At 37.2% G+C, this 22,168-nt stretch overlaps 3 protein-coding genes across 3 annotated transcripts in view; 2 read left to right on the top strand and 1 right to left on the bottom strand.

Moving 5' to 3' along the window:
• The window catches only part of LOC141441317 (ATPase family AAA domain-containing protein 2-like), a 30,705-nt gene extending 26,620 nt beyond the window's left edge, over nucleotides 1–4,085 (bottom strand). The window contains 4 exon segments of the mRNA XM_074106013.1: nucleotides 1,077–1,204; nucleotides 2,285–2,366; nucleotides 3,206–3,287; nucleotides 3,621–4,085. Of these exon segments, the coding sequence (XP_073962114.1) occupies nucleotides 1,077–1,204; nucleotides 2,285–2,366; nucleotides 3,206–3,287; nucleotides 3,621–3,713 (385 nt within the window). The 5' untranslated portion in view covers nucleotides 3,714–4,085.
• Nucleotides 4,086–4,579: 494 nt separating this feature from the next.
• On the top strand, nucleotides 4,580–5,576 carry BORCS6 (BLOC-1 related complex subunit 6). Its single transcript, XM_074105497.1, has one exon. It carries the CDS (start codon nucleotides 4,722–4,724, stop codon nucleotides 5,442–5,444), a length of 723 nt encoding a protein of 240 aa, XP_073961598.1. The 5' UTR covers nucleotides 4,580–4,721; the 3' UTR covers nucleotides 5,445–5,576.
• A 1,947-nt stretch (nucleotides 5,577–7,523) lies between these two features.
• LOC141440662 (monocyte to macrophage differentiation factor) overlaps nucleotides 7,524–22,168 on the top strand; it is a gene marked incomplete in the record, with an annotated part of 33,642 nt that continues 18,997 nt past the window's right edge. The window contains 2 exon segments of the mRNA XM_074105185.1: nucleotides 7,524–7,883; nucleotides 20,576–20,766. Of these exon segments, the coding sequence (XP_073961286.1) occupies nucleotides 7,719–7,883; nucleotides 20,576–20,766 (356 nt within the window).

Below are 22,168 nucleotides of genomic sequence, written 5' to 3'. Positions count from 1 at the left end.
GTAATGGTTTAAAAATTAAATTTTTAAAAACGTTTTTCAATAAAAAGACTCGTCAAGATTATTTACCATTTTTATAATGCTAAAAAAAACGAAGTATAGTGTACGTATTTGCCCGTTTATCGCAAGCCGACCGCAACCGTTGCGTATCTGATACGTTTCATAACAATAACGGGAACGGTGATATCAAACCGCGATAAATAAACAGGAGCAGCAAATTAAGGCGCATATTCTGTACTAAACCTAAAGCTAAACGCCAAATCTTCGACGTTAAAATAGTATTTCTTTATACAAAACCGAATCTAAGTTTTATATAAGAAAAAAGATTACAATTTAAGTAATAATAGCTGGAATCCGAGGGTTGATGCCTTTGCCCAGCAGTGGGTCATAGAAAATGGCTAAATAAAATAAAAATCCCAATACTGTTGCCAAATTTGATCTACAAGCTCTAAGGAACAACTGGAACGAGTGACGTGAGTTGGAAGCACTGAAATGTCATTTCTTACTGTGTTTAGTTGGGTATATCTTGTATCTATAATATAAAAGTGAACCGCCAGAACGGGACAAAAAAACGAAACAGAGCAGGATGGCGCTCTACAACACCATTTTGACACGTTTCTCCCAAACACCACATTATTTCTCTGGAAGTTTAAAGCAATTCGATTCTATGACCTTGGGAATCGCGAAAAACTTGAGAAAATATGATATTGGGTGTGTACATTTTGTATATTAAGCAAAATAAAATCACAAGTTCGAATTTCGAGCCAAAAACGAGCGATCTATTATCTATGCCATTAAGGGAAAAAGAAATCTCTTCATTCTATTTATTCGCCATGTGGAACTCGAGTGCCAGCTACTACAAGCTTGCGTGTTCCAATCTTATTGGCCAATTGGCATGTCACATACCTATGGTTGGACTTTGGCCTATATGTGACGTAGGTACTACGTTTTTGTCAACTATTTAAGTATAAATTGATACAAAGGATCATTCTTGCCCTTACTACTATCATCAAGTATTGATAACGTTAGAACTATATTTACTACTTTAATCCGTCTAAAATCCTAAAGCAGTATCTCACTTTGCTGGATAGGTTTGTCCTCGCTGTCTTCCATGTAGTTTTTCCTCGGTCCACGACTGTGTTGCATGCGCATAGTCCGATTAGGGGAGCCATTGTCGTCTGCAAAGAAAACACGCACTTGCCGCGATCTGTGAAAGCAAGAATGATTCTCGTTTAAGTGATTGATTGAACTATACAATACAATGAATCTTCGTAGTAAACAATTTATACTCGTTGCACGCGATAACCCTACATTACGAGTACCCTTCTTGGGTCGAGTACTATTCTGTTTAATTAATAATGTTAAATAATATTACAAATGTTATCTGTTAGGTTAAATCACAAATTTGGCTACTAATAGTTAAGGGCGGTTTGAGACTAGCGTTTTATTTGCGTGTATAAGCTCGTTTTTGGAAGCGCATGAATGAGCGCGTTCGGTTTAATCTGGCGCGCGTTTAAGCGCGTTTGCCAAAACGACTATATACGCGAAAAATAAACGCTAGTCTAAAATTGCCCTTACTGTTCATGGTTAGAATAGTAAAATGTGACTACTTTAAATTTTCTTGAGCAATATTATCACTACTTTAAAAAAAACTTGTTTTTCAACATCAATACTTAATTTTCCTAAGTAGACTTTATGCTCGTATACTATATTCCAAGGGTCAATTTTACTGAAGTCAAGATTTCTTCAAACTAATAATTGGGGTTACACACGTAGAGCGCCTATTAACTTAAATGTAATGACCATACACTTAAATGTTTATTTACCATTGGCATGGAGTGTAAATTTCCTTGTGGCTACCCAGATTGAGAGTAGCAAGTCTTCAGATGCAACACCTCACAAGTATATACAAGATTTGCTATACTTGTCATCACATAAAAAATTTAGGTAACCAGCATGCAATCGAGTTTTTATGGTGCCACACACACCATTGTCATTCCCTTACCTATTGTTTTCTTACTAATTGTCTTATCACACTTAGAAAGGCATTAATTTTATAATAACATAAGATGTATTTTCAGATAAAGTTCTTGCATGTTTCTGCAGTATGAGCATGGATTAAACATGACAGTGAAATATTATGATAATTGTTTTTTCTTATACAAACATCCTTCCCATTCAATCAAAATATAAACATCTTTGTTCTTTGTGTTCTGAGATCTGCAATTTTTCAATCAGTGTGTGGAAATAAAATAAATGAAAATCAGACAGAATGGAGAATTCTTACCTCCTAGAATATTTTTCTGGCTCTGTGTCACTCTCGGGAAACACAATGCGGGGCATCTTTATGGTCCGAACTCTTCTACTGTCTAAAAAATTTAAAAATAGTATAATAAGTATGTAAGTGCTAAAGAAAGTTATAAATTCTGCAGTGATACAAAAATTACCCATATTAGTGGATAGTTGATTGCACAAGGGAAATTGTCACACATACTCGTTTTTTTAAACTTAATGTAAACAAAACAACATCAATTGGTGTCTTAAATATTAAAATTCACTGCGTCTGCTGCTGCAATTTTTTGTATTGAAATACACTAGTCTGGTTTGTATTACAATGATAGATAAGTAAAATGTAAAAAACCTTGAATGTACCAAATCTGGCAGCTGAAGTTTGTTTACATTTAGTTAAATACATATCCAAACCAACTATAATTTCAACTATACCTAGGTGTTTGTCCAACTTTTTGAACTTCACTACACTTGTATTCAAAGGTTAAGTTACTAAGATGATTATCCTCATAAGTCCCTTTTCAACTGCAAGAATAACTGCCAAATGTACTAGCTAGAGTACAAATTTTTCAATGAAATAACCTTCAAATTTATGTAAGTAACTTCCAAAATCACAAAACTTAGAATTCTCGGCTCGGTCTGTAGAACTATGTATGATAAAAAACATCAGACTTACGAGGTTGAAGGTTATAATAGTTTTTCTGTTTCTGCTCTTGCACTCATATATATTGAGTCTTAGTCATAGTTTGAGCTTTTACCAGCCAGAAGTAAATTTTGCATAAATTTCCAGTAAATATTGCTTAAAAAACACATTTTTTACTTTGCAAAAACAATTTTTTAAAAGGTTCCTACAGAGAATGGTGCAGTTCTCACTCAGTCTTAGTTAATGTGTAACATATAAGATTTAATTTGAACTTACATTTCTTGGTTGGCCAGCGTTGTATTTTCCTTGTAACCTTATATTGACTGCTTCTCAATTCCCGTTGTGACCAATTGGAAGCCTACAAACATTAGATAAGTCTTACTTATATTTAATTTACACTACAACTTCAAGGTGACTATAAAATAAACATCATTGTATTTAAGATTTTATTCAACATTTGATAGCTTGGGTAGATGCAACATAAAGAAGGCATGCTATTTTTGATTGGAACAAAAAGGATGGGTGTATTTAATAATTAAACTAGAAACAGAAGACAGGTATATTTTGAAACAAAGTACTACTAAGCTCATGCGCGAGTGCATTCTGGGGATATCAATGGGAACAGGGTCAGGCGAGGAAAATGGCAGACACAGTGAAGGTCCAGTCAAACAGATCATTGTGAACAGTTCACCTTCTCGTCGGAAACACTGCCAACGTCGTTCGGGCCCTCGTTCCCTTCCTCCACCTCCCCGTTTTCTCCGTTACTGCGTCGGGTTTTCACCATCGCAGATACTACTTCACTCCCGCAAATTTACACCCGAGGCCCATAAATTCGTTATGTAACAAACTAGGACAGTTACATACACGATTGTCTGCTCACAAACACTGTATGAACACTCCGAGATAGAAATGAATACGACAAAGAATAAAGCAATTCATCCGCACATGTCGACGAACGCCATGTTAAACGGCCGATCGTGTTGAAACGAGCGCGACCCCAACAAAATGGGTTTGCTAGACTCACCAATCAAATTCGCCTTTTGCTAAGCTCTAATATAAGAATACAACGTTTTTATAACTGAGCCATAGCATAATTAGTGCAAGGATTAAGAAAATATTTCAGAAAATTCTCAGTCACACTCACTACTGTACTGCCTGAGAATATTGTGTTTTTATTGACATTTTGACAACTGTCAAAAATTCCCGCAAAGATTTTCAATTATTTATCTAGATGTTTATTAATACAATTAAAATGTTACCGAATTTACTATACACTTTTTCATTTCATTAAAAAAATGCAAATATATTTTTATATTCCTATTTCCAACATAAAGGTACCGTGACACGAGAGATCGAATATATATTTTTTAACACTTAAACGATTCGCCTTTTATTATATACAATCAAAGCATTTCGCTATCGAGTTTCATACTTGTTTTATTTTACGTATTTCAAGTACTCTAAATGGCAAATCCCCGAAATATAATCGAGAAAAAGTGGATTTTGTTACGTATTGCACCTTGAATAACTTTGCAAAAGCGTGGTAAAAGCGGTCTCGAAGCTATTTGAGATATATTATTTCCTACCCAAGCCTATCAGGATCTCAAAAGTGACGGCTGTCACCAATGCTGTCACTGTCACACGGTCACGTCAAGGCCAAATAAATAACCGATCTATCAGAAAATTTTGGGATACTATTTGCCTGACTTACGGTTGAACAAGTAATGCTGTAATATACGCACTTGGTTTCAATTCGATCGTTTATTAAGTGCAAATAAAATAAAAGTGTGAGATGGCTGAAGGGAATAACAAACTCGGTTCTCCCGACATGGAAGATCCACCCAATAAACAAGATGACATGGATGACGAGATATCTGCGCGCATGACTGCGTCCTACAGCGAGATATCTTTTCACTCAGACCAAGGTACTAATGAACAGCTAGAGAAATCTCCCGGTCCGTCTAGGCCTTATGATTTACCATCAGAGAACCGTAAACAGGAGAAATATCCTTTGAACATGGATGGTCATGTTAGGTACGAAGGAGACATGACACATTATGTTGCAGATGATCTAGAATTTAAGATAAAAATTTCCAGTCCTATCTCGAAACGAGGTGAGACTCCTATCTTTGGAAGCTCGAGTGCTTCAAGATCCAGTACACCTTCAGGCAAACTTTATAGACAAATACTGGCTCCTCAAATAGGGCAGATTGATATAACAGTATTGAATGACTTGGAACATGAAGCTCAAAGAATAGCTCAGTCTGTAGACAATTTAATTGAAAATCTATCAAGTATATTACATGCAAATTCTTCACTCACTGCAGAAAATATGGAGGTGTACAAAGACGCTGTGGGGAAAACTTGTGATGCTATGGACAATAATATCAAAAGCATGTACACTATACTAGCTAAAGGAGAAGAGGTCTCGCAAGCAATGATTCCAGTTCAGGCACAAGCTGCTAGAATTGCAGAAATAAAAAGACTTCTACAAATATTTGAAAGTAATTTTTAAGTTTAGTTTTTAGCTATGTTAATTTATTATTATTGTAACCATTTATTATAGTAATATACTATAAGAAGTAGATACAGCATGTTTGTACATTTTATTTCTAAGTAATAAAATAATATATCACCATTTGTTTAATTACTGTGTATTGTTTAACAAAACTAAAAATAATAAGACTAAAATAAAAACCTCAACACTTAGCGCTACTCGACACAAGTGAATTATTCACTGAATAGCTGGTCCAGTCTCTAGATACTTCGTCTATTACATAGTTACTATAATAGTAATAATTGGGTACCTTGACACATTCAGTGCCAAGAACACGCTAGCGCGTTCTCTGTCTGTAGGCAGTTTTCGCTGCAAAGCGGAAAAACGCTGCTACGAGCGTAGCGCGTAGCGAAAGTGTTGTTTTCTAGGATGGTCCATATTATATTTTTTATCGATAGTAGACTTATAAACTTATAATGTAGCTCACTCCTGTAGATAGATATTTTTTTTCAATTTCGATTTTTGTGTAAAAATAAATTTAACATTTATTTCGACAAACCACAAGGTTTTGTGCCTTGGTCTGTTTGATTAAAAAAAAAAAGGTCGGATTGACAGCTGTCAGTGTTCTCAAATCAAATGTCGCCGTACGTCATATATTTACTTGTACTGTCTATCCTACGTACTTATGCGTGTGTACAGGTGCCCCCACATGCAGTCGCTCGTCGCTCTCGATTGCAGCGACAAATCTGGTCACGTGACCCCATTTTGAAGGTGGTTTTGAATTTCCCGCCACTGAAAAAAGTAGCGTCAAGTCGCCGCGTCGAGCAGCAGCGACAAGATGGCTTCTTGCAGGATTGATCTTGGCCTTGGAAGCTGATTTCTTAATCTCATTTAGTAGCAGTCGTGGCAGTGGTACAAATAAAATAAATTAGAGTGAATGAAAAAATGAATAACAGTGTTTTTGCCGTAATTGAAGAGTTTTTTTTCAGCGCTAAAGCTGACACTGGAAATGAGCGTCGAGCGATTTTATGTGGCCGCGGCCGGGTTACCGACCCTGTTTTTACGTGTACACGCCCTTAGAAACTCCTGTGTTTCTATTGACGTGTACACAAAAAACGGGGCTGGTATTTCCATGTTGGTGTTATCGGGCCGGGAAAGAGTGTCACTTGCCGCGGTGTGACACCGGCCTACGAACAAGGCCCCAGCAGGGCTACTATGAAACTCGAAGTTCGTGTCGTGCGGTCCCTCTCGCTCTCGTATTAAATAGTTTAAGTGTCAGAGAGACTGCATGACACGACACACGAACCTCGAGTTACGTTACGAGTTTCATAGTAGCCTCTGCAGTAGACATGGGTAATCTCAACTCCGCGAAGTGATCTGACTCACTAGATCCAGCTCCGGTGTCGGTACCGAATCCGCTTATTGAATCCGACTCCTTTATTGACCTCCGGTTCTTAATTTATCTATGGCCGATCCGCCCCGGCTCGGTTAGGTCGGTCGGTGTCGGTACGGTACTGCGGTGACTGACTTCGTTCGTTAGTCCAAGTCCGAGTACCGAACCGAACCGACCAACCAAACATAGATAATAAGATCCAAGTCCAAGATCCGATCCGCAGGGCTACTTACGAACCGAACCGAACCGAACCGCCACCAAACATAGATAATAAGATCCAAGTCCAAGATCCGATCCGCAGGGCTACTACGAAACTCCAAAATCGAAGTTCGTGTCGTGCGGTCCCTCTGACACTTATACTATTTAATACGAGAGCGAGAGGGACGGTACGATACGAACTTCGAGTTTCGTAGTAGCCCTGCCGATCCGATCCGAGCCGAGCGAGAGCGAAAGCAGACGGATGGAGCGAGTCAGTGGAGTGAGCGTGACGGCGATCACGAGCGAGGCGAGCCGCTCGATCCAGTCGGAGTTAGTAACTCCGGAGTCAATAAGATTTGAAAGGAGTCATTAAGGGATTCGGATCCGCTTGAGGATCTGACTCTTTTGAATCTTCAGATCCGGATTTACCCACCTCTACCCTGCAGCTCACTATAGCCATTCCCATTCACTCAGTCAGACAGTTGCCATTTTTTAATTCATTCAAATTAAATCATTCATGTCAGACGTCATGCTAAATCGACCCGCAGCGGTTGTGTGCTATTAGTACTAAAAGATCATTATAAAATCCAAAAAAAATGTAAATTGAATAAATAACATGACTCTTAACGTCTATACGAAATCAGCCGTGCCGTTATCCATTTCATGACCATTTACAACTTGTCTCGCGGTAAATTTTTGAAATGGGTGACGTTTTGAGTTTATTTTCTGTGATGATAATGAAATTTAAAACAAAGTTCAATAAAAGTAAGATTTATTTCCACAACAATCTTCCCTGGGAGAAGCTGCAGGGTGTGAAATGGATGAACGAGAGGGCGTCTTCCAATAAGGCGTACGTCCCTACCTTAGTAAGTGTTTATCTTTACATGTTTTTATTTGGCCGCACCGAATCTTCCGCCTTCCAAAGATTCGCAAATCTATTTTTAGTATGCTTTTCTTAGATGTCTCGTATAGGTATATTTTTAGCAAAGGTTTGGATAATGTACCTAACTGTTTTTATTCATAACAAATGGGATTTCGTAAGGGCGCAGGGCAAAACTTCGACAGGTCTCTTAGTTAAATAAATTAATTAATTTCTCATAAGTACATAACATTAAGCAATTAGATCCTAGAAATCTTTAATTTATTAGTAATGGGAATACTCAGATTATTGTCATGTGTTATTTAAGTTTGCTATTATACTCAGATTATTGATCTGTGTTATTTAAGTTTGCAGCCAAGTTACTTGGATAGACAAGTCTACAATTATTGGGTCTGTAACTATTAAAATTGACATGAAAATAACTAAACATAATTCATACATTGCAATTGGTTGATATGATACCCTAATAAAAAAAATGTATCACACACATATGTATATTATATATGGACTGTAGCATTGTTGCACTCAAACCATATCCTGTATTTTTTTTATTAAAAGAAATGAAGTTGAAATTAGTCAGCCTCAGAATTTTAACTGTGTAGTTAGTGTGAATGAGCCTTTGGAATGTGATAATAATATGGATAGTATACTCATAGTGTAATCATAACTTTGACAATAAAGTAAATAGGATGATAAAAATGAGGGTACCATTTCTATCAATGAACTGAGACAAGTGAACGGAAATCAAGAAAAACATGGTTGACTTATATAGATCCCTTAAAGGGATAAGTTTGCTTTCATACATGAATCTCAATGTTAGTCAATAAATAAATAAATATCATGGGACAATTCACACCAATTGACCTAGTCCCAAAGTAAGCTTAGCAAAGCTTGTGTTATGGGTACTAAGCAACGGATAAGTATAATTATATAGATACATACTTATGAATATATTAAACACCCAAGACCCGAGAACAAACATTCGTATTTTGCATACAAATATCTGCCACAACACGTAAATTGAACCCGGGACCTCAAGCTTCGTAGTCAGGTACTCTAACCACTAGGCCATCTGATTGTCTAACAATTGCATTTCATTCTTTAGTTTTATATATTTAAGAGCTTACATACAAGATGTACAAATGTAAATTCAGTAGATAAGTTGTGAAACATCCATTCAAGTATTGAGGTATCATTGAATACAATATTCAAATGGTGAATTGTATTCAATGACTACTTAAATTTGTAATCACTTCATTATGTCTTGTTGTTTAAACTATAATCACTTATCTTTAATTATGCTGACTAGACCTATTTCCTATTGTCAAGCTAAAAACAGGACACAGTAATTATACTCACCTTTGCTCATTACTGACTGACTGATTGACTGATATATCAATGTACAATTCAAAATTAACCTAAACTTGAAGATTTGATTTTGCACATAGCTTTTTCTTTCTTTCTTTTGTTACATTGGTGGACACTAGATATTAATGAAAAATTGCACTTTCAAGTTGAATGAGAAGAATTTCACTGAATCGAAAATTCGTTTTAGCAAACCCCTAATTGTTTTAAAAGACCTCAACAATACTATTTTTTTTTATTGTACCATTTTGTCAGCATAGTAGACCTACATATATATTCGTGCAAAATTACAGCTTTCTAGCATTTTTTGCTCCCTGAGCAAAGCCACTGACGGACCGACAGACAGACAGACATGGCGAAACTATAAGGGTTCTGTTTTTGCCATTTTGGCTATGGAACCCTAGAAAGGGTCTTGACCTTGACAGACGGACGGACGTACAACAAAGTGATCCTATAAGAGTTCGGTTTTTTCCTTTCGAGGTACGGAACCCTAAAAATTTGATTTCAGATACCTATTATAAATGTAATACAAATTACAAATGTAATAATAAAAAATAAGTTTTTTGCTGACTATACTTTTTGTTGTCTCATTCTGAGAGGAGGCCTGTGCCCAGTGGGACGTATATAGGCTGAGATGATGATGACGATACTTTTTGTTGTCTCAATCTGAGAGGAGGCCTGTGCCCAGTGGGACGTATATAGGCTGAGATGATGATGACGATACTTTTCGTTGTCTCAATCTGAGAGGAGGCCTGTGCCCAGTGGGACGTATATAGGCTGAGATGATGATGACGATACTTTTTGTTGTCTCAATCTGAGAGGAGGCCTGTGCCCAGTGGGACGTATATAGGCTGAGATGATGATGACGATACTTTTTGTTGTCTCAATCTGAGAGGAGGCCTGTGCCCAGTGGGACGTATATAGGCTGAGATGATGATGACGATACTTTTGGTTGTCTCAATCTGAGAGGAGGCCTGTGCCCAGTGGGACGTATATAGGCTGAGATGATGATGACGATACTTTTTGTTGTCTCAATCTGAGAGGAGGCCTGTGCCCAGTGGGACGTATATAAGCTGAGATGATGATGACGATACTTTTTGTTGTCTCAATCTGAGAGGAGGCCTGTGCCCAGTGGGACGTATATAGGCTGAGATAATGATGACGATACTTTTTGCTGACCATACATTTTATTCAATAAACTATTTTTATTTTATTTATTTTTACTTGCAATGTAGGTATTTTAGGTACTTATAGGAGGGAGGCCTATATCCAACAGTGGTGATATATCTATGTCCAGGAGTGATGGTGAGTTATAAATTGGGTCCGATCGAACTATTTATTTTTATGATAAAAAAACAGTGATTTAAGGTGATTTGCTGCAATTCAACATTATAATTTTATGATGTGATTATGTAAATGCTGATATAAGCGTATACATTACAATCAATGTCGGTACCTAATCATTAATGTATCCGATCGTAAATCATCATGCTGGTAGCTTAGAGCATCAAACCAACCAGAGGCGCCGTGCGCACTAATTTGCGTACAAACAATCTGTAATTAATTCCAGTAGGGGGCGAGGTAGCGTGTGCCTTTTATTGGGCAGTCGACTGTATGCCTGCCTTTTGATAATTTTACGCAAAAGTTCAAAGACGAAATGACTGAAATTTTGGAGGAGGTCACTAGTTCATTTGTATATTTTTAAAAGATTATTGCAATTGGCGTGTACGATTTGGGGGGTCATGCATGTCCCCTGTGAACCGTCCGCCCACCCTTCGGACCGCGCATGTCCTTTCTAGTATAAGACGAGGGAAGAAAGATATGGTGAATGCGATTGCGCGTTAGACAATTACGGCTTCTTACTGTCATTTGATCAGCTGGTGATCTTGATCTAGTAAGCTGAGGCCGTACCGTATTGACTAATGTTTCTTACTCTCGCGATCGCAATCAAATGACAGTTTTTGTATGCGAAATCTTGGGGGTTGCTAAAACGATTTTTCGATTCAGTGATGTTTTTGCAAAATATTCAACTTTAAAGTGCAAATTTATATTAAAATCGAGTGTCCCCCCCCCCGTGGAAAAATTCGAAAAAATTCAGGATGGTAGTAAGTATATCAAACTTACAAGGAAAACTGTAACGGTTAAGTTTTCTTGAGAATTATGAGTAGTGTAAGAGTAAATAGCTATCTAAGGTACCTATAAAATATACCTAAACTTGGAATATTCCGTACAAAATACGAAATCCTTAGAAAAATATTACTTATTTTTTCGTAATGGCTAAGGAACCCTGTTTCGGGCATGTCCGACACGCTCTTGGCCGGTTTTTTACATGAAAGCGAGTCCCTTGCGGTGTTTCTTAGTCTTAGCTATGTTGGATAAAATTCGGCTCAACCTGAACTTTTAAATGACAATGTCGGGGGTTTTTCAATTGTTCTAGGTTGGTTAGGTTATTTATTAGGTACTAATGAAATGAGTAGGGGGTAAGCATGTTGAACTCTCCGTAGTTTTAGTACTCCAAGATTTAATGGGGCTATTGTATATTGTATGTATCACAAAAAAATATTATTATTATACTCTAATCATGAAAAGATTTGAAGCTTTGATAAGGTATAATCGGAGTTATAATAGTTATAATCCTATAATATAATATAATAGTTATAGACTGTATCGTTAGGTATCAAGACAAGAATAAACTTCATTCATCCCAGCCTATATACGTCCCACTGCTGGGCACAGACCACCTCTCAGAACAAGAGGGCTTGGGCCATAGTTCCCACGCGGGCCCAGTGCGGATTGGGAACTTCGCACGCACCATTAAATTGCTTCGCAGGTTCGTGCAGGTTTCCTCACGATGTTTTCCTTCACCGAAAAGCTCGTGGTAAATTTCAAATGTAATTCCGTGATTAATTATAGCCGATTATGAAATTATAGCCGTGGTGGCCTAGTGGTTTGACCTATCGCCTCTCAAGCAGAGGGTCGTGGGTTCAAACCACGGCTCGCACCTCTGAGTTTTTCGAAATTCATGTGCGGAATTACATTTGTATTTTAAATGTCTTTAAGTTATTCCTTTTTTTTTTAGTACGTTACACCATCCCTCATAGTTCTCAGTTTTTTAGCGTCTCGAACAGATAGCTCACTGTTATTAGACGCGTATGCCGTATGTTCCGATCCAGTTGTGGACTGGATGGACCTGGTTTTTGGCCTGGTCGGTGTCGGTCATGGAAAGTATATTTCTCGCCGTATTTACGGATTGCAGTTTGATTGAACGGCTTCTACACTTACGTTTTCCATTTTTGCCAGTTTTCGCTACATAATACCTTTTACTGAACACCATTTGTTCACAATAGATTGTCGCTGTTGTGGTGTCAGGCCTCGCATTTTTTTTTTTTCTTGCAGAATATATGAAATGAAAATGAAATAAAAATTTGAGTGAATTTTTTTTCTTGCAGAATAAATATCAACGGAAATCGGTTTTGTGACATATGACGAACATTTTTCTCTTATCAAAATATTTTTAAATGTCAAAATACTATGTTGTGCAAGTATCAAGTTGTCTTTACACTTAACGATACAGTCTTATTTATGTTGAAACATTATACCTGAGGCCGTGTTGCCTAATGTTTTTGACGATTCGCGATCGCACTCAAATGAAATGACAGATTTCGCATACAATACAAAAACTGTCATTTGATTGCGATCGCGAGCGTCAGAAACGTTGGGCCTCTGATACCTGTTAAAATTAATGAATGTACCTTACCTACTAATATCGTTGGCTGATGCCTATTTTCGTATATGACAGACAGTATTATCTGTCTTGTTAAGATTTTTATATTTCATAGGCAGCAATTTGAGGCTTTTAATTCAGCTGTAGGTCCTCAATTTAATAGGTATAATTTATACCTTTGTACAATCACGTGCATGAATACAATCACGTGCATGAATATCTTCCTCAGCGGAGCGTGCAAAAATATCTGGCACGAATGGCGCTTTTTTGAATAAGTATACCAAAACATACAGCATATAATACCATACACGAGTAGGTAGGTACTTATTGAGATTAAGTTCTAAATAAAACCTCTTTTACTATGATAAAACGATTGATTGATTGTTTCAAATGACCTTGACGGCAACATACGAAGTTCGAGTTTTGCACTTCGTGGTATAGGGCCTGTACTCCGTTCTAATGGCCTATCCACAGACACAGGCTTGAGTCAGAAAACCAGACAAAATTTGATATTTAGTAGCGTCAAAATAAATAAATTCAATGCCAATAAAAAATATTTGTAAAAAAAAACAAGTCTCGCAACTCAGTTCTACCGTAAAAAGTTGTAAGATCCATTTTGTACTAAGTCGATCAATTTATTCAGTCCCTACTTAAGGGTCCTTCTGTCTGTATTTAGCTAACCTAACATCTTATAGTGAATGTATCAATATAAAAAAATACTTTTATGTTTTAAATAAGTAGATTAACTTGGCAATCGCACTAAATAATCTAATTTAATATGTATTAAGTACTTGTGAGAATGTGTTTTCAATTTTCATGCGATGGCCAAGTCAATCTATTTATTAAAGTAAGTGTAATTTATATGCGTGCGTGCTAGTAACACAGCTACTGAAACTAAGGTTTTCAGCAACTGGGTAGTAGGTATGTTACTTAGCTTAGCATAGCACGCAAGTTTTGGACTCAAGAAACGGCCCGAACGCGTTCACGTTTACGCCTCGATTACCATGGACAAGGTTCTCAAAGGTTCTCAAACTATCTTCATAACGAATTTCATTTGAATCGTTTCAGCGATTCAAGCGTGAGGAGGTAACAGAAAGACAGACAGCCATACTTTCGCATTTATAATATTAATGTATTAATATTTTTTTTAGAATAAGTAAGGATTTTTATTTTAGTCCTTTTACACAGTTATCATCGTACTATACACTCGTTTAACTAACCTTTCGTTTAACCCATATATGCCCAGTGGATCGTTTTTGTCCCGAAAAATAGAAAGAAAAGAAAGAAAGATTTATTTTGGCTCCATAAGTACCACCACCTTACAATAATAAAATAGATAAGACTAGGACTAAAACTAAGTTACTTGAAAAAATCGAAACCGAAGACCATAAATGACCATTGGAAATCGGAGACCATAAATGGTCTGGGCATATATGGGTTAACGTCAACACTGTCATTAACGGTACCTATCATCTGTCCCTGGACCAATCATTTTCATTTATTAAGTACCTACTGACTAGGCATAGGTCCACTATAATTTAATCATGACGGTAAGCTATTGGGTATGTATTATAATACCGATAAACGAAAGACCGAATTTCACAAGACCTATGGACGGAAGGCCGATATTAAAACGTCGAATGGATATATGACCGAAAGTTTGAAATCCCGAAAGTACATTTGACCGGCAGCCTAAAACCAAAGACTACAATCCCGAAGATCAAAATACCTACACTCGAAAGGTCGAAACTCATAATGCCGAACAGTCATAATCACTACAAGTAAAATAATCGACAATCAATATATCGAAAATCAAAATACCGAAACTGCCCGTTATACCAAAGACGAAACAAATATAGCAGGAAAAGATGTGTGCGAGCGAGCGAAGCGAGCGAGCAAGACGGTTCGCAGCAGATGCGACTCGGATACTAACTAATAAAAAAAAACCTAACATCGAAGGCTAAGGCGGGAGCTACGCTCCGCTTCGCTCCCGCCTTAGCCTTCTGAACCTAACCTATCCAAGTCGCTTTTGCCTCGAACCGTCTTGCTTGCTCGCTTCGCTCGCTCGCACATATCAAACTTTTTTTTACTTTCGGTATTTTGTACTTTCGGGATTCTGAATTTCGATTTGTTAAGTGTCGATATTTCAACTGTAGGTAATATGATTTTTCGGTATTATAATACATACCCCATTTCGGGATTTTGTACTTTCGGTCATTTAAAAATAGATATTTCGACCTTCGGTGTATCGGTTGTCGGTATTTTGTACATTCGGTATTCTGAATTTCGATGTGTTATGCGTCGACATTTCAACTGTAGGTATTATGATTTGTCGGTCTTATAATACATACCCAAGCTATTATTACCTATAGTCTCAAGGGATTCTAGTTGAAACGGTGTTCCATACCATAATATAATTATAATAGCGTACCTAACTGTCTACCTGTCCCGTCGTAACCGACAGTAACCACCTGAGACTCTACACATATTAGCTTTATGGAGATACATTGGCTGAAAATACATACTCGTTTTGGATCTGAAATACCTATCTTGTTCAATATTTTAAAATGTAAATGTTGAAGCGTTATTATTTTACTTTTTAAAAGTACCTAATGTCAGTTTGAAATTAACATGAAGTCAAACCAAAATTTAAATATGAATGCAGACAATGCAATACGTAACACGTCGTAAGTTTGTACCTAATGTTCTAAATTGCTAGATGCATGATATATTTTATTTTGGAGTTCAGTCCTTGTTTATTTTCTCGAAGTCGAAGTGAAACCTCACCTCCTTCCTTCACCCCAAGACTAAAAGCCATTCATAAACACCCTCGGTTTTTTTAGCCGCCCTCACTAATAAAAAACCGGCCAAAAGCGTGTCGGACACGCCCAAAATAGGGTTCCGTAGCCATTACGAAAAAATTAAGTAATATTTTTTTAAGGATTTCGTATTTTATACGGAATCTTCCAAGTTTAGGTATATTTTATACCTTAGACTGCTATTTACTCATAAACTACTAATAATTCTCAAGCAAACTTAGCCGTTATAGTTTTCCTTGAAAGTTTGATATACTTACTACCATCCTGAATTTTTTCAAAATTTTCCACTAACCAGTTAAGATTTTAGAGGGGGGGGGACGCTCGATTTCAATGAAAATTTGCACTTTAAAGTTGAATATTTCGCAACAAATCCCTGAATCGAAAAATCGTCTTAGCAAACCCATAATGGTTAAAAGACCAATCCAACGATACCCCACACTATAGGGTTGGATGAGAAAAAAAATCACCCCCACTTTACGTCTATGGGAGGTACCATAAGAAATTTTTATTAGAATTTTTAGTTGTACTATTTTGTCGGCATAGTTTACATACAGGGTGTCCCAGAAGTACCACGTCACAGTGACACCAGAGGTAGGCCAGCTCAAGAGGAACCTAACCACCCTAACATGACCCCAGTAAAAGTTGCACGTTTTCGAGTTATTACCGAAATAAAGATTTTTGGGGATACTCCCCTTTGTCTTGACATTTTTAGTACCAGCATCGACTTGGCAAGCTTTTAATAACAGTTTTTTATGTGTATCGAATCGTGAATAGTTTACTTCAGAAGTGCAGTGTGTTATTTTGTCAGTAACTACCGTAAAATGCTGAAAAAAAACTTTATTAATCTTGATTTTAAGTTGTCTCAAAAATAAGAATTTCAACTTTAACCATCTGCCATGACAAAAATTACTAGAAACAAAACAAACAAATAACGCCAATAAATTAGACATGTTATGCAGATTCAGAAATGGTATGACAACATGTATCACACTCCAAAAACATTAGACATTCTTATCACTTTAGCGAAGCCCTATCGAACCAACTTAAAACTTTAAACTCCGAAAGCAGTCCTATTAAAAAACTGTTATTAAGAGCTTTCCAAGTCGATGCTGGTACTAAAAATGTCAAGACAAAGGGGAGTATCCCAAAAATCTTTATTTCGGTAATAACTCGAAAACCGTGCAACTTTTACTGGGGTCATGTTAGGTTGGTTAGGTTCCTCTTGAGCTGGCCTACCTCTGGTGTCACTGTGACGTGGTACTTCTGGGACACCCTGTATATATCCGTGCAAAATTACAGCTTTCTAGCATTGATAGTCCCTGAGCAAAGCCGCGGACGGACAGACAGACATGGCGAAACTATAAGGGTTCCGTTTTTGCCATTTTGGCTCCGGAACCCTAAAAAAAAGCTCGGGCGGTTAACCGTCGGGTGTCTATTGGCTCCTTAGTCCCTCGTTGTACTTAAAATATACTAGTAAGTATTCTAAAGATGAAAACATCATTAGACGCAGAATCCTTTGTTGCCTTATTTATATCAGGTTGTCGGCGACACTCCTGTAATTTACGAGTATATAGTACATTGAGAAAAAAAAAATCTAACAAAAATTGAACCGACTACATAAAACCATGAAAATATTTTTCTACCAGTTTGAAGTCGGTCGGTGCCTCAGCACGAGGCTCGTGCGTTTTGTAGTTGGTTTCATTTTTTGTTATAATTTTTTTTACGCTTTTTAGTGTAAATAATCTAAGATACAATAGTTTAATATCAACTGCTCATCACCTTTAACGAAAGATTGCTTTTTCCGATGCAGAGACGTTCATTATTGAGGAGTCCTGGTGCTTCACCACCCGTTTTACCATATGCATTACGAGGCGCATAAATAGCTTAGCAACTGTTTTAAGTAATTGAAATTCAACCCGCGAAATACTTGTTATTGAGTAGTAACTCCGATGGTCAACTGTGATCTTCATCATCAGTTCCACTTCAGCAAATGATGATTTTCAAGAGCAAATGCACGAGTTACTACTAAATATATCCAATTTACTATAGGTGTCCCTACAATATTTGAAGACTTCCCTCGATTTCCTTAAGATCCAATGGGAAATTGCATAGGTACGTTTTAAGATCCAATCATCAGGTCCTGATTTGGTGCTTATGGGACCTAATTGAAGACATTCCTAGACGAGCTAAAAAAAAATTTCAAATCGGTTCATAAATGACGGAGTTCTGAGGTAACAAACATTTTTTTTAAATACACTCGAATTGATAACCTTTTTTGAAGTCGGTTAAAAATATAGTTACAAAGATAGATTGAAGAGAAAAGTAATAAATAGCTCTTTTTTTGGTAAGATAAAATTAATTTAATCACACTAATATTTCAACACGCTTTTAGATTAGGTACAACCTTCACACAAAGTGAACCTCCAAGATTTGGTTACATACTCGTACCACATTAAGTTACAAAACTAATTATGGTACGCTGATCAAATCTTGGAACTCGATTTGAACCTACTTCTAATGGTCGTATCGATTTGAAACTTGTCAATTATGCGTAGGTTATTCTAATGACAATAAAATAATAATACCATTGCGCTGATCAGAAGATGGAGCCGGAGCGGAAGGTAAACACTGGAGCTCCAAGATAGAACAACGTAACCTTGTTTTGTCTTGAACATGCCGTGTTTGGGCTTGTTACAATAGTTTTAGTTTGTTAGGGCATACTTTGCCCAATAATTGTAGGTTCCGAGAGTCTGTCTAATGTTAGATTAGAGCAGTCAGGCAGGTTTACCGCTAAAGTGTGTTCTTAAGTTTTTTTAAATAAGGTAGGTTATTAATACATAACAGAACAAGCAAAGCAGATCACTGTATGTCAAAACATCGTAAGTTGATTTTGAATAATAAGTAGACACGTACCCCAGAATGGAAGGCATACCTAAGGCGTGGTATTAGTGAAAACGGGAAAACCAATTCAGAGATTAACCGGGATTGATGGACAATTTATTTTATTTCCACCTGAAATCCCTAGTCCAATAAATAGGGCAAGGTTGTTGCGGTCGATCGTTCGGGCATCAAACAACATGAGTAATTTCGAATACTTGTCCCTGGCAAACTGAAAGTGGCCAAAATGGCAAAAACGGAACCCTTATAGTTTCGCCATGTCTGTCTGTCTGGTCTGTCCGTCCGTCCGCGGCTTTGCTCAGGGACTATCAATGCTAGAAAGCTGTAATTTTGCACGGATATATATGTAAACTATGCTGACAAAATGGTACAATAAAAAAATAAAAATAACATTAAAATCTAGGGTCCCCCCCCCCTCTAAAATCTAAATCGGTGGGTGGAAAAATTTGATACATTTATGTTGTGCCTATGATTAATATTCGATAATTAGTTAATTATTTTGTTTTTTCAATACCAAATCTAACAAAAATTACTGACGCTTATCGTCATTATAAACGAGAACTGTATTATGATATCTACATATAACATTAGGTACATTATCAATATCATACATAGTCCATTCATGCCTGAGTTCACAGAGTTCACTCGTGGCCAAAGTTCAGCGATACGTCAGGTTAACCTTTGATGATTTAATAAAGGAACCTCCATAGGACAACCACAACAATTATATGTATGTTTCCGCGCACATCAAGTGTCTGTGTCACAAGGTATATTTCACCTTGTACATTTGAATATAAGACCCATTTCTAACAAGCATTTCCACTAGAAACCTTGCGCCATATCGTAAATATCGTATATGTATTGTTTGACCTACTTTCTTCGCAGAACCCCCGCTGTTTTTCAACTTATTTATTACAGAACACCTATTTGGTTTGCATGAGGACCACATAAAGTGTATCACCCAGTCCGAAACCCCCGACGAGATCTCATTTACATTTTCATCCCGCTCGAATCTTGATCATAAAAATATCTGCAAAACTTAAAGCTAGTCCTTCCAAGGATATACTGTTTTGTTATTTCTGTGAAAAAGTTTCTTCTGTAGTCAGTTTTAACCCTCAGACTAAAAGTTGTATAAGTAATAGGGGTAGCTAGAGTTGATATAGCCTTCACTTCTATGTTGTCTTAAATGTCAGAGTATGAGGAAAGAACTGCTACGGCCTCATATCAACGATCTGTTACGGCATTGCCTAGAAACTAAAAACAATAGAGTAGCAATGTTGGCCTAGTGCCAATGGCTTTATCTCAAAGAATATAGGCCTAGACGTAATTTAGGAATAGTTTTTCTACATAAGAAAGTTCAAACACCGAAAAATCGGTTTGCTTCATACACGTGGCGCCGTTATGCAGAAAAATCCATATTATATTTCATCCATCACAATTTTTTCCAAGATTCAACACGCTTTGCCTTATCGCTATTCCTGTTATATAATTTGTGCCTTTCTTGTTGATCGATGAGATTTGAAATTAAAAGGGAACCCTGAGTTTTTACATTCACAAAAAAAGTACGTATACCTATATATCTTCAAGTCTTCGATAATATTTTAGATGATTGAAAATGTTATAAAACTTATAAATTAATGGTGTCTATTAGTTTCAAACAATTCTAGCTATATTTTCACTTTTTGGTATATTAGGTATACTGCGATCTTCAAATTAGGCAGTCTCATTTTAAATCTAATGATATTTTCTTAACAGTGTCAAAAATGGGCGCAAATGGTGCGCGCTTAGAGCGGTGACCTTGTCCGCTTGTGCGCAGAATGTCACTGGGAGCTTTCGCCTAACTATATTAAGTGTTTTTCCTTTGTCAACCAGGTAGAGAACGTAGCAAACGTTTGCACCCACGCAGTCTGCGTGGCGCCAGCCTCTTTGGGTGCAAGGGAACTGCTCACTCGCTCCCTGAACGCTCCTCAAGCCATCGCTGCTGTGGTCTACGGTCTAGCACTATGCCTGCTCTTCGCGGTCTCAACGACTTTCCACTCCGTGTGCTGCTGTCGATCAGACACGTAAGTCTTTTCCACAGGTATCGACACACTCATGATTTTTTGTCGGTGTCCGCACGAGAGTTTTCATGGGAAAAGATAATACGAAAGAGCACGTTGCAACACTAGAATTCAGGAGTTTTAATCACAATGAAACATGAAACACGTTACTCCATTTAACAAACATGTCTAACGCTGTGTCGGTTACTGTTTATACCTTCTACCTGTCTACTCAATAAGGCTTACCACTAATTTAACCCTGTAGAGGAACATTTTACTATGTACTAATTTGACACTTACGCTGCGGCACTAGGAGGAGGCGCCGCAAAAAGAAGCGGTAAGTAGGACGACAAAGCTGGTAATGTCATTACAGCAGTGACGTAGCTACCGGAGGGCTAGACGGGGCAGTGCCCCGGGGCCCCAGAGCTCAGGGGGCCCCGTGGACTGTGACCGACAAACTATACCTGAACTAAATTGAACTAGTGAAAATTTCTCCCACATTCGGAATACGGAACAAACGGTTTATATAGGTTAGTTGGGGGCCTAGTCAATTTTTGCCCCACCTTTGGTTACCTAGCTACGCCACTGCATTTCAGATGATGCTTATTCACGCTTTGCACGAACTCCAACTTTGCTGGTTAAACCACGAAAATATGCAGCAGAAGAACACAAAACACAATAAAGAGTCGTTGTCCCAGAAAAGTAACGTCATAACATTGTTCTCGGAAATAACGCAGCTTCAGTTATATTGCTATGGAAAATGAGTATGCCAAACAAATTATTGCCAAGTCGAGCATAGCACTTATATATGATCCAGCCATCAATAGTCTAAAAGGTTCAATTAAATCGACGCTTTGAAAATAAATTGACATACGTTTAATTGATTTACGTAATGGGTTACTCCCACCTACCCTGTAGGTGAGCTAGCAATAAGGCCTTGGAAACCCGCTTATTGTAATTTGGCACATTTCGTGAATTAATATTATGCAAGCGCAAATTGGGATTAATTTGCGCTTAAGGCACAAAGCTGTCTGAGTAATTAAACCGAGCACCCGCCGCAATATACTTCAAATTTTCCGCTTAATGAACTAAGTTAAGCTTTGACGAATGCTTACCCATCCATCACTAACATACTTAATTTCATTATTGTTCGGAACACAATCTTTTATTTCTATTTCTACTTCTAACGCTTCGTGAAAAGAAAAGTAGTTGAGTAACATTAACATGACGTCATTAGAGTAAACGGATTTAGCATACGATACGTATAAATTAATATTTATGTGGACTTTCTTAAGGCTTCGTAAGTACGTGGTGTGTGGACAACACAAGAAAATATCGTAACGTTATTTCAGAGATGTATTGGATATAGATACGAGCATGTGGATTTTCCGCGGAATTGTAATTTCTTTTTACAACATTTTACATC

Source organism: Choristoneura fumiferana, chromosome 23 (genome assembly GCF_025370935.1).
Source record: "Choristoneura fumiferana chromosome 23, NRCan_CFum_1, whole genome shotgun sequence".
Classification (NCBI taxonomy): Eukaryota; Metazoa; Arthropoda; class Insecta; order Lepidoptera; family Tortricidae; genus Choristoneura; species Choristoneura fumiferana.
Note: the sequence above shows the minus strand (reverse complement) of the source record. Positions and strands in the feature narration are given on the sequence as shown.

Coding starts and splice junctions, on each gene's coding strand:
- BORCS6 (XM_074105497.1), top strand. CDS start 4,722: ATGGCTGAAGGGAATAACAAACTCGGTTCTCCCGACATGGAAGATCCA.